We start from the raw sequence: 20,326 nt of genomic DNA, 5'->3' as shown, positions 1-20,326 counted from the left end.
GTAATAACTTTGTGTGCACACACTCAAATACACATATGGATAAAAACAGGTCCATCATAAACACACACACATTCACACAAAATCCCCTTTAGCTGTAATGTGCTTTGATATAATCTCACGGGCCCCAATTCTGACATGTTCACCGTTGACTCTGTAATCTACTCTGGATAGTAATGATCTTATAGTGCGTTGTTAGAAACTCATCTAAAACTGTATCATGGCAGACAGATAATTCATCAAATCAGTGGAGTTTTTTTTTTCTTTGAGTGTCTGTGTTTGTTCGTGAATCAGTGTCGTGTAGGTTAACAGGCAAAAAAAAGTGGTTTTCATCACAGTCGGCGGTGCACCAAGAAAGAAAGGAGGGCAGAGGGAGAACAAATCACAGTCAGGAAGAAAGAAGAAGAAATCCTCTTACGGTGCCGTGCAGAGAATGTCGAAAAGACAAAAGACTTTTTATGATTTCAGAGATGTACTTTTAGACAAGTTAATCCCGGAGAACGAATAAGAATAGATTAATCCTCAAATCTACATCTATGTAACAGCATGGCCACTGACAGGAGAACTTGATTACAACAGCGATGGACAATCTGATCAACTTCTGAAATAAATGTTTCTCTCTAATCTCTCTCAAATAGCCTAGAATTATGTCTCAGTACTAAATATCTCCACCAGGCATGTTCAGAGACCAGAGGTCAGGTGGTTAAAGACAAAACGTCATTAAACAGGGCAAAATAGTGTGTGAGCACGATCCCCAAATAGCACTGTGGGTAGTTTTACAGGTGATTTACAAACGTGATGCTTTCCTAACCAAGGTGTAGTCAGTCCAGTTTAAAGTGCAAAAAGTAGCACAAGCCTTTTTTCTGCTTTAAAGATCTGCATTCCTGTTGTAGTATCTGTACACTGGCATTCACAGTTTTTTGTGTACTTTGTGAACCGTTTATGATTTTTCTGCAGGTGAACGTAAAATCAGTGTTTTCAAACTCTGAACATACTTAATTTTGCACACTCAAGGTGGAACATCACAGTGAACGAGCAGTGACCGAAACTCATGTTTGAGTTACTTTAACTTTAAGTTCAAAGTAAGGGGGCACGATATGACCTCAATATTAGATCGTAATATCCCTTAAAGCCATCCTTTACGACCATGTAACCACGTCAGTAATATGGACTTACTGCTTGCCTTTCCTCTCATATGGAATGCAACTACTGACGCTCAGTTGAGTCATTTATTTACATTTGGTCCACACCATACCTGTGCCTGACGTGTGATTCTTGCTCATTCCTGGGTGTGTCTCTTTGTTTGTCTGACATTTTTACATTATTCATATATTTATGCCTCTTTGCGATATGATATGGCACAGTCCTAGTTCAAAGATCACTGGAATACAACAACTGCTAATCTGCTGTTTTTTTGTTTTGTTTTTTTAAAAAAGAAAGAAAGAAAAACCGAAAAAGAGTGTTAACTAAGGTGCAGCGTCCGAGTCGAAAGATGAAACCAAAACAAAAGTGCCAAAAACTGCAGCTCCTCTTGTGGCAACTTGAGGCTGGTTTCAAAAGAGTCGATCACCACAGATTCCCATGTTAAAATATCCCACTCTGCTGCATTAAAAAGCATGATGACAGCCTGGTGCGAAATACTGTACTGGCCTCTGGACTCTGCTAAGCCTCATCCACTAGTTCCAGTCATTACATTAGAGCTCCTCCACTACCTGTGACTATTTTGTATTATTATATGTTTTCCTGTCATTTGAGAAGGAATTAAAAAGTGGTCAATTTAAGTTGTTTATACCCATGTGTTAGCTCATTGCCTGTGAAAAATATGCTTTATAATGTGTTTTTTGGCACCCTTACTTTGTAACAGCATGTTTGTCTGCTCCTGTGTGTTCGTGGCATCTGTATGAAGCATACGGCTGGAAGCGTTTGTGGATGCTCTTGTAAGCGGATATTAACAAAAGTGGACAGAGTCATTATTGAATCTTGCTGTGTGGCAGCTGCGGGCACTGCCAGGGGTGGAGGATGGATGAAGGATGACTGCACTGCTGTGGGGGTCCAGTGTAGAGGAGAGAGTGTGTTGTTCTGTCTGTGGTTGTGTTCTTGTTAGTGCACATGTGAAGAAGGCCTGCTGATTCCTCACAGGCACTCTGAGATGACTGTCAGACAGTATTAATTAAACAATGTCATGCTTTTCTGCTCCGGCTCATAAACTCAATACAGACTACAAATATTTACCAGAAGAGATGGCTATTCCCTGAAACTGCTCCGTTGCTGTCTTTCTTGTTCAGTCTTTTGTTCTTTCATTTATGACAGCACTCGTCATGCTCTTTTGAAATCTGCTGTACATCTCGGAGCTCTTATTCTCTGTTGTGACCCACGTGAGGATGTTAAAACATTTATTGCATGAACACTAGAAGAAAGGGCAACGAGAGAGCAGGAATTTTCCTAGATCTCACAAAATGTTGAAAGGAAACTGTTTAAAAATCTATCGCAGCCTCCTGTTAAGCAGGAATCCAGGAAATCACACTGGAGCTGTGCAATAAAGCTGCACAAAGCGAGTGACATTTTGACAGCTGCTGTAGACAAGTAAAAGGCTCAAAATAGTAAGGAGACATTGATCTCAAATGCCAGAAATCCTGGGAGATAACACAGCATACCCGGGTACAAAATTGGCTGGGCAGTGATGCTTAAAGGGGAGTGCTGCCAATTTTACACATGAAGATACATATTACAGTGTTTGACAGTCCATATTTTGTGGCGACTCTCAGGAGGGACCAGAAATGAACCCTTTAAAGCCTGAACGATTAAATAACTGACAGAAAAGTAGTTTGTCTGACAAATTTAAAAATATTCATTTGCTTGTTTCTTCTTCTTTTTGGTCTTAAAAATGTCTTGTGCAATTTATTTAGGTTTTTACTGCTTTACTCATGTCTCCTAAACCACAACCAATCTAATATTATCAGACTGTTAATCTGGAATACTGAAATACTCTGAAAATCAGTTAAGAAAACTATACTTTGTCTATGTCGATACTTTATCCTCTATACTCTAGCGTTCATGGAGGCACTCATTTTTAGGCTTTGAGAGCTGCGTAGCCAGTGTAGATAACAATTGTGGGAATACTTGTTTGATATGGAGGTTTCCACTTAACCACCACATAGTTTGTGTTAAGCTGCAACTAACTTGTAAAGTTGGTCCACGGCTTTACTGTCACTGAGTCGAGGTACGTTTTCCTCGGACACACGGAGAAGAGGGCGGTGGTGTTTAAACTCCTGTTGGCTGATCTTGCTTGAGGCCGAACTGAGGGCGGGAAATGTCTGTCAGCCCATCTGTGTCTCCATGGATCTGCGATGAGATGTTTTTCTGTTACTGTTACTACAACCTCAGAAGTGCTGGGTCAGTGGAGTGAAAGCCAAGAATTAAACAGAGTGTGCGTGTGTGAGAGAGGGAGGGGGATATAATTTTTACAATTGTGTGTGTACAAACTTTGGGTGGCTTCACCGTCAGGCCGCTCCCGGCAGCTGAGAAAGCTGTCGCAGTGTTTAGTGTTTCCTGCTCTATACACACACACACACACACACACACACACACACACACACACACACACACACACACACACACACACACACACACACACACACACACACTCGGTATGTTGTGCTGTTTAACTGTCATCACCTGCTGTCATGTTGCTGGAGGAGTGCAGCTGCTTAAAGATTGCTGCGGGCAGGAAACGTAAAAAGCAAGGTGGAGGTTTATTAAGCTGCCTTTAGCTGGAAGATTAAGGTCGACAGGAGGACGAGGCTTTCTGTTACCTTACATGCACTTAAACCATCACAACAGAGGAATTTGATATGTGGAGAACTGTAATGTCATTTGTGAGGCTGTCATCTCAAGAAGAATGGCATTTAAGGAAGTGCACCCAAACAGGATTTGTTTATTTTCAAGTGACACTGTGCTCTTGCAGCTGTTCAAGCCCTTGCAGGAGCTGATGCTTCAGTGCCACAGATGGGCCGGTCAGTCAGCTGGTGGCAGGATTTTACTGTAAGCCAGTAGGCTGAGATTGATGATAAAGTCTTTATAAAAGTAAGTCTTACCACTTCTCAGCCATTATAGTAATGCCTGCAGGCCCATTTGTAAATGAATGTGGAGTCTCTCAACTCTAATTTCAATATTCAAAGGGACCTAAAAACTGCATATATCATATCACTGACCATCGGGTTTTAACAAACAATTGAAAAGTTTGTGGTTTGGTGACAGCATGCAGTGCAGAAAAGAAAATCACACAGGATGTTGACTTTTACTACAATGTTTTCTGTGAAACAGCATGTATTTGATTATGGGCTGGAATCTGTCTTCATCGTGATCCTCTCACAGTGGCCTGTAATCTTCTGTTGTAGCCATCTGCTGCCCTCGTTTTCACAGCTCTGCCAATCTGTGCCAATCAGTTCCAGAGTCAGTCAAATGTTGCTCAACATGAAATTGCAGTCGGTACATTGCTGTTAAGTACCTGTTCAAAGCTAGAAACACAAAAGTTCAACAGCACTTGATTTTGTCTCCTCTCCACTGCAGCAACTACTATAAAAACCATAACAAGCAGTTCCACCATCCCCTAATGGTTTGACCGATGTGAGGAGCTATCCTTCAGCCACACCGCAGTGTTGCTGCTCTGCAGCTTTGTTGCTGATTGGAGGCCTTTTAAACCTTTTCAGTGTTCAGACTCTGCGCAAATAACTAAATGTGATGTGACTGGACTGATGAGGAGGAATTGATCCCTTCATTCTGTGGGATTCAGGGAAGAGGAAGTAGAAAGAAAGGAAGAAAAAAATAGATCCGTCACTAGAGAGAAGTGCATGTGTGTCTGTGTGCTGGGTTAATTAATGCATGGAATCTGCATGTATCTTTGCATTAAAATCAGAACTTTAGGCATTTTTACAGAAGTAACCCAGTAATGAATTACTTCATATTTCTTCATATTTCACGTTCTGCTATTTATGGTATGTAATGATCGGTTCTCAGAGCTGTGAAAATGTGGTCTGGTCCGAAAAGACACCAGGACCAAACTGGCTCGCAACGGCACTGGAGGCGTATTAGTGTATTAGCATAACTAACAGGCTGCTGAATGAGAGCAGTGTCTGGTTTCTGTGTTCCTATTTAAAAAAAAAAACCAAACCCATCTTCAACAAAGCAGTGCGTGGTGGTATTAAAAAAAAAAAAGTTGTTCTTAATAGCTTCTTAATAGCTTTTGTAAGTATGAAATATAAGCACCATGTTGAATATGTAATACTAAATGTCTAAATACTTGATACTTTTAGTGGGGATACAGTGAGAAATCCAGTGATTCCATTATTTCAACAACCTAAAGTCCAACTTTACTGAAATGCTTCATCGTTACCTTAATTTTTTTTCTTATCTAATCAAATGAGAGAATGATTGCTGCTTTGTAAAGAAAAAATAAGAAATATGAAACACAGAAACACAAACCAGTGGTGCTGCTGTGTGTGTGAGTGTGTGTTTTACACCTCAGAGCACTTCTTCTGCCCTTTAACCTTGAAACTGTTGAGAAGGAGACTCTGACAGTGAAAGAGCGATACAGAGGATTCCTACAAGAGCAGACAAACGCGAATGGAATATTCAAAAACCTGATTAAGAAAACTCACGAGGCTTGTGCAATAAAATGTTCAGATGTGACACGCGTGTGTAGGGCTGTTCGATATAACGATATATATCGGATGACGATATAAAAACGTCTATGTTTTATTTTACGTTATCGTTTGTTTCGTGGTGTCGCAAAATAAACTTTTTACGGCAATATTTTTCCATCGTTAATTTCTTAAAGTTCTCTCTGTCTCTTATATTTTATATAACCACACTAAGGACGGACAAGCGCCTGTTTTTATGTGTTGTGGTTAGCAACAACGACGGTAAAACCATTGCGTGTCCGCTTGTTTATGTTCCACATAAACCTTTCACAATAAAGCTCAAGATCCTGTTGAGACTTTTCAAAATAAACTGAATCACGTGAAAGAGCAGATTATTTACGGATGAGAAGTAAAAAAAGAGCCGCCAGGTGCTAAAAAATAGACCTTAGACTCAAACGTTAGGACAGGCTTTTCCCCGCAGCACGCTGTGTAATATGTAATGTGGGCAATCGTGGCTCAAGAGTTGGGAGTTCGCCTTGTAATCGGAAGGTCGCCGGTTTGAGCCCCGGCTTGGACAGTCTCGGTCGTTGTGTCCTTGGGCAAGACACTTCACCCGTTGCCTACTGGTGGTGGTCAGAGGGCCCGGTGGCGCCAGTGTCCGGCAGCCTCGCCTCTGTCAGTGCGCCCCAGGGTGGCTGTGGCTGCAATGTAGCTTGCCATCACCAGTGTGTGAATGTGTGTGTGAATGGGTGAATGACTGGATATGTAAAGCGCTTTGGGGTCCTTAGGGACTAGTAAAGCGCTATATAAATACAGGCCATTTACCATTTAATAAATACTCACAAAGAAAACGGTGGCCGTTACAACTTATGTCTAAAAATGTAAAGTTTCATACATCTGTTAAAACACTGGACTCCAGCTACATGACGCGCAGCTGGAAACACTTCCCGCAAGTCGAGCTGCCCGAGATTCACAGAATTTACAGAAAATGTTACATTTTTGTGATTTATATTGTTATCGGGACGATAGAATTCTTATATCGGGATATGAGATTTTGGTCATGTCGCACAGCCCTACACGTGTGACAGCCTTACAAACACAAAACCTTCTAAATACTCGTGGTTTTGATGTTGTGGTTTGTTGGTATGTCCACAATAATTAGTTTTTGGGGGGATTTGTCACCCTTTTTCTGAACTTTTGTACACGTGTACCTGCTTTGTACCCATCTGGATTTTTTCTCCTCATTTTAAAGTCTAAGCTTTAATCATGAACACCAAAAAGTAGAAAAGTAGAAAAGTTTACTCCTGTACCTTCCAAGCAGCTGGCCCATTAGCGACAGACGCGCATCAGATTATTCATTCTCGGAGTAATTTGACAGAGTGCTCCTGAGTAATTTAGCTCTCTCAATCTAATTGGCGGTGTGACAGGCGCTTCATTTAAGAGCATATATCAACTTTCCCTCCCACGGTGATACTTTAATTTGGAAACTGAAGGGAAGGAAGACTAAAACTACAGGAGGAGCAGGGATCTACTCAGACTGCCTCAGATGTTCGTGTTTGTGTCATGTTGCTGTCTTTTGGCCGTCCTCGCACAGCTATGCTATTCAGCTGTAACACAAGTAGCTACACCTCTGAGGGCCAACCATGACCTTCCTCTGAGGAGGAATGAAGCTGACATTTTGAGAAGGTGTCCCCCTTTTCAGATTTCTCTTCCAGGAAAGACAAACCTGCATGAGTCAACATACTTTACATATTTTCTCTGTTTGTCTTGCAGAGCGGCAGAATCACGCTCGGGAGATGGTGAAAGAGGCCGACCTGTCGCAGTGGGACGCTTTAGTCATCATGTCAGGAGACGGACTTCTGTATGAGGTAAAGACACACACGTGCACTATGTTCATAACCAAAAACACCACCGTAATCTCAAAACCAATCCAGCTGGAATATATGAACTCAGCTGTTTATTTATTCAAATATACTTTTTATAAACTGTATGTATGACAGTCAAGTATGTTTCATTTGGCCAGATTCTATTAAAAATAATGTTTTACATCGTTTTACATAAAAGCAAATTATGTGAAATCAGCATTTTTGGGCATAAATGTTTTGATTGTATGGTCATTTTTTAAAGACATGGGCAATTTCTGACATTTATTAGACAAATAACTAAAAATGTAGCCTGCCAATCAAAAAAGAGCAGGCCAGTAGAAACAGCAGTCAGCTACTCAACCCACCAAATTCACCTCACAGTCATCCATCACACAGACAGTTTTAGGTTAAATGTACATAGGCTCTGCCTGGGTTATTTCGGTCTAAAATGGTTAAAATTGCATTCCTAAAAGGTAAAATGAGTGAGTACAATGGCGTAAACACACTAGTTTTCTATTCTCTCTGTGAGCACATGAATATTAGCACTCCACAGTACTACAAAAGATTGTGCTACCAGGCTGGATGCTGACTGTTGGAGCCTGACCAATACCGGACTTTTGGAGCTGATGACAATGACGTGTTAGAGTTGAAATGGGAAAAATCATGGGTTATTGTTTCTCCCCACCACAGTATTTCATAAAATACTTGCTACATAGAATATATACAATGCTAGAAATTTCAGCAACACAGTGTAGCATTGGTTAGCGTTGTCAGCCCACACAGAGGTTTCCTAGTTTGAACATTTCAGCCAGCAGGAGCTTTTCTGTGTTTTCTCCCCTGCCTGCATGGATTTTGTTCAGGTCTTTGGTTTCTTCCCACGGTCCAAAGACGTGCGTATTCGGTTGATTGGTGATTAATTTATGTTAACCCTGTGATAAACTGGCATCATGTCTCAGGTGTACCCTTCCTTTTCTCCTATGACAACTGGGATAGGCTCTAGGCCCCCACGACCCTGAATTGGACAAGCAGTTAAAAAAGTGTATGGATGGATTGGTGGTTGGAAACTTGCTGTGCAGATGCCATTCGACTCTGCTGCACTGCTGCATGCACTGCAGGTGTTTCTAAGAGTATCATAAACTGTTGATATGATATCAATATTTACAACCTGCATTACTGTACTTTCAGCAAAAAATACATTGTAAATGCAAGTAAACTATGGACAAAATTGGGCCACACTTTCTCTTGATATCTGAATGTAGCTGCTTTCATCAAACACCTTGTGAAAAGAATCATTCTAAAGAGCTCACTGAAGTCAAGCGTGTGACTGTAACAGGATACCGCTGCTGCAGCAAGTCAGTTTATGAAATTTCTTCCCTCCTAAATATTCTATGATCAGCTCTAAGTGCTATTATTGCAAAGTGGAAGTGTGTGGGGACCACAGAACCTCAGCCTTACAGTTCCAAACCTCCTCTTGCATTAACATCAGCGCAAAATCTTAATTGCATGGCTTTCCACGGTCACCAGCTCCTGCTGGTTTGATGTGCAGGTGGCCCCGTACTTTGGTCCATACAGTGTATATCTGTCACTGGCTAGCTGACACAGTAAATTTTTCAGGCCACCTTACTGAGGCTGTATTTTCTGTGTGCGTCAGGTGATAAATGGTCTGCTAGAGAGGCCAGATTGGGAGGAGGCCATCCGGACACCGCTGGGTATCCTTCCTGGTGGATCAGGCAACGCCTTGGCTGCATCCATACATCATTACTCTGGGTGAGGCACGCACACACATGCACAAATCAGTCATCAGCACTCTGTAGAAACCTCAAAACCTTGAACCTTTTTTTTTCCAGTTTTGGACTGTTGGATAGATAAAGTAAAACATCATCTTAAAAATAAAGATCTTTTGGTTTTGCAATTTTAAAATTACGCTAATAATTAATGAGCAGATTAATCGGTAGTAAAAAATGATTCGTTTCTCATGATGAACCCCTGGTGTAGAGCTCCACCGAAACCAGTCCAGCCAGTCTGTGAACATACCAGCCTGAGCCACACCATTACACGAGCAGCATGCACATACCTGTGGTTAAGTGATTTAAATCACATGCAGTGTGTAGTTTCAACCAAACAGTAGCTGTCATTAGTAATTACTTTCTTAGCAAGTGATTGTAGCAGGAGGAGGTCTGTCTATTTTTATTCTCACGTAAGAACAAAGATCTGCAGACAAGGACTCTGAATCGTGGCTCTGATCCCTTTAAGTGTGGTTCAGTGGGGCCTGTTGAACCTTCTGTTTCTCATCAGTCATATAACAACAGCTTTTTCTGTAAAATGTTGTGGACATGTTACAGAAATCAATAGGACGTATTTATGTGCAGCGTTGCTGTAGATACAGCATCTTTTGCACAGCTGAACCTCAGACACACATGGTCCTGACTCCTTTTGGTGCTTTTCGTTGTAAAATGCACTCCTCTCATCTGAATTAATTATTCATGACTCATTCAAATGGGTTATTGTTTGGAGATCATTCAGCCTGAACACAGGACAGAAAGAAGAAGTCAGAGGGACAGAAGATAAAGGAACTCGTTTACTCTATACATGCAGTGACATTTATTATAACACAAATACATACAAGCAGCTTACTCGCGTATCACACACTATCCCTGCAGTGACACAGTTTGGTCTGTAGTTAGTGGGAAACTCAAACACTCAGAACACAGTTGATGGGAGGAGTTTAAAAATCAGTTAACCACATATCACCTAATAATAAAGCTGTCCTCAGCTGATATCAGCATATGTATCAGACCACGTTTATCTGTAAATGTTCATGTAGCATAAACTGTTACTAACTACTGTCTAAAAAGAAAAAGACCAGTGGCGTTGTTTATGAAGTACAGTGTCATCGGTTTGAGTCTGAAACCTGCAGTACATCAGGGGTCAAGGACATCGTAATGATCCCTGAGGGCTACAATCAGCAGAAGTCACTCAACCATCAACCAAACAGTTAAATGCAATAAATATAACATCATAACACGGAAACATCTGGAATAAAATATTAACATTAAAAGCTGTTATTTAAAAGGTCAGTGGCAGCAGATGTTATGTTTTCCTTTTTTTAATTATCTGTGCAATAATAATGATGATGATGATGATGATGATGATGATGATGATGATGAGAAGAAGAAGAAGCATACCTTGTTTTTTGTTGTATTTTTTTCCAGTTTGCAGTAAATACTGAACCATTTATTGGTTACATGACATAATTTACTCATTGCCTTCACATGCTGGGCCAGTGACTCCTAAATCATCTTCTTGATGTGTCAGGACTCTTTATGCACTCATACTTCCTTGTAATTACCAGAAGCATAAAACAGGACTGTCACTCTTAGCAGGGCACGATGCCAAATCATCACTTTGTGCGGCCGTTTCTGTTGCATCTTAACATGATGCTGCAGTCACATTAGAGAAAACAGTGGATGGACACTGGGGCACGTCCAAATTATTGCATTTGTGTGCAGTGAACGAAACAGTCTTGACAACAATCTTTTAAATGGTCAAGTCAAAGAAAGAACCAGGTATGGGCGACTCGCAGTCAGTTGCCATCTTCAAAGCAACTGGATTTGAAGATTTGAAACATGATTAACAAACACAGCCTTGATTTTATGTAGGAATATAACAAGAGTGCAACCAGTTGCAAACCAGTCGAGGCCCCAATTGCAAAGAGATGTTTTACAGACAAGTTGCACAAATCAACACAGACTGATTGATTGATTGCAACATGTTGCCCTCAGGGTGTTGCTGGTTAAGTTGACCAGTTGGTCACTGTAGCTACTTGCAGTTGGTCTCCAACAGCCATTGCCTACAATTGTTTCTTGGTTAAGGACTTGCATCTCTGTTTAAGTGGCTCGTGTCAGGTGTTCTCAGTTCTTCTTACTGGTATTTATTTCCACTAATAGGCAGCTCACACCACTGGAGAGTGTACGTGCCTAAATCATCCCTTCGTTTGGTACCAAAACATGTGACACGCAGTTAATTTTCTTACAGGTGGTTGGTTTGTTTCATAAAGATGTGGCTTCTTGGTCCATTTCTATACAAATTTGCGTCCCTCTATGTAAACAGCTTTTGAACTGTGGCTTCTATTTGTGTGTTTAGATATTCTGCTCTTTATACTCTAAAGTCACCATGTGGGAAATGGGGAAAAAAGCTTGTTTAAGTGCTTTGAGGCGCTTCCTGCTTCTTTTTTTGTAGGTCACATGAGCTTTATCTGAGCGCCTCGCTGTTTTATTTAATTAAATAATTTTTCACTCAAGTGTTGTTTTTTTCGGCGGGTGTTTTTTGTAGTCAAGCAGTTTTTTGTCCTGCTGTCTTGGATTTAAAAAAATAATAATGGGGGGGGGGGGGGGGGGGATTCCAGACTGAATAAAAGTTAAAGTGAATATAGTCAAACTGAAGAAAACACCTCTCACTGGTGGTTTATTCTTTCATCTGCCAATCAGCTTCTCATCTCAAACAATAGTCTTCCAGTGAGAGCGGCAGCAACAATGGGAGGAAGGGACCAGATTCTGCATTGTTTACTCTCCTCTCACAGTCCCGGGGCATCCAGAAAATCTCTCCCTCTCTGTCCTGCAGTAGCCCTGGCCAGATTGTATTTGGTATTATTCCCAGCTGAATGTCGGGTTCACCGAGGCTACGTGGATCAAACGAGCGACAGCTAGAATGTATTTGGTGTTATGCAAAACACTGGCAGTGTGCAGGTTTGCTGGCTGAGGGTCTAATTTGCTTCTGAGCAGGAGCTACAACGTCATCCAACCATCAATGGCAAGCCATACAGTTCTATATCGCTTGTCACAACGGTACCACCCCCACCACATCCGTCATCCCATCAGGAGAGCAACAGATTTATTGCCCACTCAGACAGGAATAACAAGGAAATGACAGAGAGCAAAGCCCACAGCGCCAGGCGCACCACTGATGCTGTGGACACATGACAGAAGACTCCGCGGAAGCGGCAGGCCCTGACAGGAGTCCTGGATGGGTGCAGCAAGGCTTCGCCGCTTAACTAACACCAGCAGCTTCAATATGTGTCTGTCACAGGCTGTAGTCTCCCAATGCTTCAAAGCTACCACCATTATTCCAGTTTGAAAGAGACCAACCACTTCAGTGAGCTACACTAACATTCAGACCTACTGACTGTAAATAAAAGATGGATAGATATGGAAAACGGCCCATTGGCTCCCTCTATCCATGACTTAATTTCACACTTTCCTGATGAGTTAGTTGTTGAATACAGTGGGATGTTTGTGTTGTAAAATGTGAATAAATATGTAAGTCAAAGTCTAAGAGGATAAAGCACATTTTTAGTGCAGTTGTACTTTTATCCTTCTTTTGGACTCTAATCTAATCTATTAGTTGTAATCAATGAGATTTTAAACTAGTGATTGAGAACCTAAAGCAATTAGAAAATGTTTACACAGGTCAAGTGATCCAGGAGGTCATTTTTATATGTTCTTATCCATGAGTGAGACCCACAAATAGACCTTGATGCATCATCAGTGAGCAGAAGAGTGTGTGTTATAGTTAATGTCACTGCATGTTTAATATAGGAGAGAAATTAGTGCATTGAAATGTGGACAATAAATGCAGTTTAACCTCGGTGTTCCTCAAGGCTGCATACTGGGACCCCCTCTGTTCTCATTCATGTTCCTGTCCACTTCACACACAGTGAATACGGCTGCGCACGACACCACAGAAACAGTAGTTCTCAGATTAAACTCAAGCGATGACTTATGTGCTAAACACCTTTAAGACACTTTGCTTTTCATCGGTGGACATCAGTCAAAGGAAGATGGCTGCCGTTCTTGAGCCTCCATCTGAAGCTTTTTTCTGTTAACACCGAGCTTCTCCTCCACATTGTTGCTGTGCACTTACTCTATACTTTAAGGTATTGTACAATGAAGAGCTACTTTTGGCTGGTTCCCTATTCACAAGGTAGGCAGGTAGCTCCACATGTTCTGTTTTTGTTTTTTTGACATCAGATGGCCTTTCTGGCACAACCCCAAAGGGATTTGTGTCTCCTCCTGGGATCAAACCGGTGAGCTTTCTTTTGTTAGGTAAATCACTAAACTTAAGATCGTGTACCATGATTGGCCAAATATTTGACTATTCAATATTTGTTCGTTGGGTAGGCATTCAGTTTTTCATTTTGGGTATTTGAATCTCTCTTGTTAACCTGCTTTATTTCACCTCATTGTTGCTAACATGTTGCTAAATGTTTGACATTTTTATGCCACAAACAGCATCCTGCTGCTCTCTGATCGCGTCTTGCTCTTTCTTCTGACATTGACAGAACTATCTCTCTGAAAGTAAATGTTGCTGAAATCTGCACACAGTTGCACGCTGCTCACAAAGGTTTATTTCTTTGCTCTTTATTACCCCAAACAATCCAAGAGCACGTCTATAAATCATGTTGTGGTTCGGTGCTCTATAAATTGAATTAATACCTTTAACACATAAAACTGAGAGGCAAAGCAGGATGAGCTGGAAATCGCCTTATAATCAGATTATTTCTTGACCTTTTTACCAGAGCGTGATTATACAGTAACAGAGCTGTGAAAATGTAGATGAGTTTGTTTGGAAAGCTAGACTGATGAATAAATTCAGGATGTTGAATATGGAGATATCTGAGCTCCGCTGAGACGTCCATTCCTCGCTGTAATTGGCCGTTGGCTGTAACAGCCGGCAAATCTGTGGGTGCGTGTTAACGTGACCTTCCACCTCTGTATCCGTTCTCCCAGATGGGGTCGTCTTTGTTATCTGAAGGCCCACACTGTCCTTCGCCTACACCCCCACCCTCTGAGCTTTGTAGGGGCTCCACCTCTTCTCTCCCCCACCTCAGTGATTTCAGATAGCACAACAAGGTCACCGTTAGCCCTGTATTGTATAACGCCACTTTTTAAAGTTCACTTACAAAAACACAAGGATGCCTTGACCCACTTCCTAAAAATACAGAAGGAGCCTTTCTGTTATATTTTGGTGTCTTTATCTTGTGTTTGAAACCAGATTTTTTAACTGCCTCCTCCTGCCAGACTGATGAGGGGAAACTCTGTCTGCAGAGTCTCAAATGATTTGTTGTTGATATTTTATGAACTGAAACATAAATCAACACTGAAAATCAGCTTTAGTTTAGTTGAGGGTCTAGATATGTTTCCAGTTTGGATCAGACGCCTCTGCTTTACATTACAAAAGCCCGTCGCTCACTTTTAAATAGATTTCATTGCAAATAATGATTAAATGGAACCAGAATGGAAGCTGTTCTGAGGTGGATGTTTCTCTTTTTATAAATAAAGCTTGGATTGTGGATCAGGAGGTAGAGCAGGTCATTTCGCAGTAAGTCTGTGGAGGAGATCTCCACCTCCACAGTTTGCATGTTGACGTGTCCTTGGGCAAAATGCTGAACCCTTAAACCTGCTCCCCTCCCATGTGACTGAGTGTGCAGCAGGAAATGCATAAATGTGCTTGTACAGAACAAAAAACACAAGGAGAATGTGGCCTGTAGAGGTGATTTCTAAATTAAGCTGTAGCAATAAAATAAATATAAGTGGTCTTTGGGTTTTTAAATGTCTAACTTGCATATTTACATGTCAACGTTTCAAAATCTTGTCGTATATTTACTTTAAGGCTGAATATTCTGATTATTTAATAATATGCACACTGCTTTCTTGATTAACTGATATATTGTTGTGAGTTGTTATTTTTAAAAATCACATTTATCCAACAGCTGAAGATGTACAGTTAACAACGACATTAATTAATCACCACAATACATCCTAAATAATTTACTTGCAAATCACTTATAATTTATTCATGTGGTTGTTTCAGCCTAACTGTGGTCGTGTCTGAAAGCAGGAGCTGCCATGAAGTGTTTAAATGTCCCCTCTCCTCCTGCAGAGCCTCTCCTGTGACCAGCGAGGAGCTCCTGGTCAGCTGTGGCTTCCTGCTCTGCAAAGGTCTGGTGTCCCACATGGATATGGTCTCCGTCCATCTCTGCTCCAGCCCCCGTCTCTTCTCCTTCCTGTCTCTGGCCTGGGGCTTTGTAGCCGACGTCGATATAGAGAGCGAGAAGTACCGTCACTTTGGCGCCGTCCGCTTCACCATTGGCACGCTGGTGCGGCTGGCCTCTCTCCGTGTCTATAAGGGCAGGCTGGCTTACCTGCCCGCCACCAGGGACCACAACAGCGAGGAGGCTTTGAGGAGTAACACAATGCTCTGCAAGGATCGGGTCCCCCCCGTGACACTACCTGCTGTAAGAGACTCCTCCTTCCACAACTCCTGCCACTCCAACAACTCCCTCAAAGTGAGGCGGGTGGAGAGCACGCCTTCCCGAAGCGTCACCAAAGCCCTCCCCGGCCCACACGATTCCCTGCTGCCACCTCTGGATCAGCCGCTGCCCGACGACTGGGTGGTGGTGCCGGAGGAAGACTTTGTCCTCATGCTGGCCATGTACCAATCCCACCTGGCGGAGGATCTCCTGGCGGCACCAGAGGCCACCCCGGACGACGGCGTCATTCATCTTTTTTACGTTAGAGCGGGGATATCGCCCACCGCGCTGCTGAGGCTGTTCCTAGCTATGGAGAAGGGTGCACATCTGACTACTAACTGCCAACATCTGGTGTACACTAAGGTGCGGGCGCTCAGGCTGGAGCCGTACTCGCCCAAAGGAATAATTACAGTAGACGGAGAGGTGGTGGAGTACGGCCCAGTACAGGCCGCGGTGCACAGAGGCCTGTCGAGGTTAATCACTGGATGAGACTGAACAATCTCGACTGCCCGCTTTCATCTCTGCTCTGTGACGGCGTTTAACAATAAATGTGTTTCACCTGTCGCATCAGGAGCTGTGCAGCTGCAGGAGCAAAGCAGCGGATTCAAGCCTCCTGATGTTATTACATTAAAATGAGCGGAGTGTTCAGTATTAGACAAATAATGAAACAAACTCCAAATAATGCCATCAATTACACTAAAAATGACTTTTTTTCAAGCTTAGGTTTTATTATTAAACATTCTTTTCACAATAAGAGATTTTAGCACAGATATTTTGACCTGTAAATCAACACAAACTGAGTCCGTTCAAAGTTGATGCAATTGGCTCATTTCAAGCTCCATACTAGAGTAACATCAGTGGCTCCACAGTGTAGTGGTTTACACGCCCCAGTTCTAATTCCAGGAAGAGACACAAATCTCTAAACATGCGTAAAGCCCTGTGTGAAATTTGGGAACAGCCAAAACTGACCTTTTTATTATTCACAGTTAGCTTCCCTTCCCTTAAAACTGCTCGACGACATCAGAAAGATTCAAGAGTAGAGAAACAAATGTCTCAAACTGAGTGTTCAGCTCAGTTTTTCCTCATTTCCTGAAGTCTGTGAATATGTTTCTTTAATGGTTTTTGTTTTGTTTTACAACATTTGAAAAAAGAGGAAATAAACATTAATTTAGCAGCACATACAATTCAAAAAGATCTGATGTAACAGGCTGTTATTGTGAAAAGATTTCATTTAAAAGTATTAAGCATCATTAGGTTTTTAATTCTGATTATTTAATGTGACTGTTAATTTAATACTGAACACTCCGAAGCCATGACTGTGTGAACTGACGGCAGTCCTGCCTCATTTGAGCTAAAACACAAACACATAAAGACCCACACGTTTCATCATCCATTCATCAAACGTTCAGCCTCCGGAGAACGAAAATCCATCACCATCTTTTTCCCGGCGTCTCGTTTCATCGCGGCTGCACGGACAGCGACGTTTGTCTGCGTCGCAGCAAACACATCAGCCAGAATTACAGCATCTTATGCAACGACGGGGGATTAGTTTTCTCTGGCCTTTACACTCCTCTGCAGTGCAGCGTGTTTGTGTCTGTTTGTGTGAGAGAGGCTGAAACTCGTAAATGAAAGCCTTTATGGACCTGACCTTCAGGAGGGAAGGTGCTCGTCTGTGTCACGGGCGACGCCAAGGCAGGAAAACGTCTGTTTCTTCATGGTATCTTAAAGTGAACCGCAGCTAAGCACATTGTATAAATAATCATTAGATATAAGTATTTATATTTAATTTATTTATATTTATTTTATCATGTATCAGAGCTTCGTGGGGCGCTCCTGCACCAGCGTTCCTGGTTTCTGATCAGAGGCCGTCACGTTGTTTCGCTCTCTGAAGAGTTTCTCATTGTTGCCTTAAACTCGTTAACTTGATCCTGTTTCTTAAAAGCACTAAAGGGTATTTCACACATTCAGTAGCGCCTCCCCAGTTCCCGATTTTTAAACCAGCCACGTTAACTTGTCCAAGCAGAATTGTGTTCAACATATCTTCATCCAGCCTAGAGGCTGTGTGGGCCTCAGCAAGTGAATCACACCAAAATTTAAGTAGAAGTCCTACTGGAACGTTGGGAAATTGAGTTTCAGCTGTGGAAGCTGCTGCCTGGCATCAGTGGATCCAGACTTGTCTGGGCGAGAGAGGTTCCCTGATTGCCAAATTTAATAGATTACAAATACGAATATGTATTCCATCGTTTAAGTGAATCACGGGTTAGAGTTGGGGTCACTGATGGCGACGGGTGAGAGTGAATGTAAAGAAGCAATCCACCTTAAAACACAGTAAACAAGCGGTCACACCCACAGAAATCTCACACAGCTTTGGCACCGTTTTCACGTTCATATTTCCCTCGTGACTCAGACTTTCTTTTGGCACGAGATTTTCATAAAGCGGCAGGAAAACATCAGAGGAGGAAAATTCGTTAGAGGTTTTGTTGACATAAACAGGGTGTGAAATCTGCGAGGCGATTGCTGCGCTTCCATCTTCACTTGCGACAGTTTTCAGTTTTTGTGTCTGTTTTTTTTGGTTTCGCAGGATGAAACCGCTCCAGTGAAAAATGTTCACAGGCACATTTTGTGTGGATGTGAATTCTGATTAAGCCCGATTTGTTTTTACACTCGCAACAAACAAAACTCCCTCAGCCGTGTCGTCGTGCTGCATGCCGGACCTTAAAAGCTGCAGAGCTCTTTGCCCGTTTAGAAAAACCACTACACCTCCAGCAAGTGTTTAAGTGCTCGCGGGTGGAGTTTCTCCCTCAAACAGCTGTGGCTCTGCTCCTCCTCACTTACGTGATGCTTCAGTTTGTATTTTTTTTTCCTTGCCTCGCTCTCTGCCATCCCGTCATTCTCACCATAGCACCCATCATCTTCTTCTGCTTTCAGCCATCTATTTGTTGCTTTTGGTGCCACTGCAGAGCAGTCACAGCGCGCACACACAGTGGCAGATTTATCATCACCGAGGTGTCCTTAGCATTGAGCTTTAAATCACAGAAAAATGGCTGCAGATTTCAAAATGTTTGTGAACACTGAGGAGCCTTAAACAGGGGTTTTGGGTGGAGCTGGTTACACAGAGTGTGAGGGAGTGGACATGGAGGAGGAGAAGGGGGAGATATTGACTTGTTAAATGCTGCATGAGGTGGGCGGTGTTGTGTTCCTTCCCCCTCACCCCGGGAAATCATTGGGGAACATTAGTAGACTGTCCAGATGCAGTGAGTCAGAGGAGGACGTGTTTCACTTCAAGCTGAGCAGTAAAATGAGGGAGGGGAGAGGCGACGGTGATCTTTAAGTCCACATACGAAGGAAAGTTGTGGAGCTTCGATGTGCCTACAGAGTCGCAGTAAACATGCTGATGTTTCCATGTTTTATTCAACACGCCAACGACTGTTTGAATCTGCAAAGGCTCAATCGTTAGAGACCAAAATTTGTTCCCTCTTCCGTGTTTTTTGCACAATGTACGCTTGTTGCCAACGCCACGTTAAAGCCTTCGTGGGACGTCGAGGTTGTGCTTCCATAGTATAAGTGAATCACGGGCCCTAATTTAAGTTTGTGCAATCGTGCTGGAAACCTGCTCGGTCCAGCTGGGGGATGAAGCAGGATCAACCTGCTATGATGATGTTCAATTATCTGGAAATTTGACTAAATTTAGAAGAAAAATAAACCTGCTCTTAAGCAGCAGCAGGTTTTCTGCTCTGTCTGAAAAAGCAAACATTATGTAACATTTAATTTTTTTTCTAATGCAGAGTCCATTAGAGCACTTACATCTTTTATTTTTAATTTTTTTTTCAGTGCAGTCAAATGTTTTATGTCCTGTGGTAGTGTGCCTTGATTGTGCTGCCCCCCGGTGGTTTAAGTGTGGCAGTGCAGTTAACTTGCTGCTTTTGGGTCAACTGAAGAAATGCTCATTTGTTTTTTTTGGACACATTTAGAGACACCGATGAAAATATTTTATTATGAAAATTAAAAATATGCGAGAAATGGATTAGCTCTGACACGTGCTGACCCCATTTTTCTTCCTTTCATCTGATTGGCCAATGTCACGTCAATCACAAATTTAACAATCCAATCAGAGAACAGATGGGTTTGGCTGTCATACAAAGTATGTACAAAATATTTATGATCACAATTTGAGCCCATACATGGAGAGTCAGACCAGTTTTCCTCTGTAGGTCGATGTGACTGAAAATCCGAGTGATAGGGCGATGAAGGACCTGACAATTTGCTGTTTGTCTTTATCTGCTGCTTCTGAACCGCTGTCATCTTCTGTGTTTCAAAGTTTACGGTGAAGGGAAGACGAGTTGTTTTTATTTTATTTTATTTTTCAGTCATGCTGATTATTGAATGATTGATTCTTTATTCTAAGAGAGATCTATTTTTCCATTTAGATGAATGTAAGTTTTCTAAACTAATCAAATCACTCTACTGACGTGCTTTTGACTGAAACAAATAAATTGAATTATGACAAAAAAGACAAA

At 42.0% G+C, this 20,326-nt stretch overlaps 1 protein-coding gene across 1 annotated transcript in view; it reads left to right on the top strand.

The window, feature by feature from the left end:
* LOC113023970 (sphingosine kinase 1) overlaps positions 1-20,326 on the top strand; it is a 40,831-nt gene extending 20,505 nt beyond the window's left edge. Inside the window, exons 3-5 of the mRNA XM_026170478.2 lie at positions 7,410-7,504; positions 9,153-9,268; positions 15,440-20,326. Of these exons, the coding sequence (XP_026026263.1) occupies positions 7,410-7,504; positions 9,153-9,268; positions 15,440-16,298 (1,070 nt within the window). The 3' untranslated portion in view covers positions 16,299-20,326. The remainder of the gene's footprint in view (positions 1-7,409; positions 7,505-9,152; positions 9,269-15,439) is intronic.

This window comes from Astatotilapia calliptera, chromosome 6, assembly GCF_964374335.1.
Source record: "Astatotilapia calliptera chromosome 6, fAstCal68.1, whole genome shotgun sequence".
NCBI classification, from domain to species: Eukaryota; Metazoa; Chordata; class Actinopteri; order Cichliformes; family Cichlidae; genus Astatotilapia; species Astatotilapia calliptera.
This window is presented reverse-complemented; position numbering and strand designations above follow the sequence as displayed.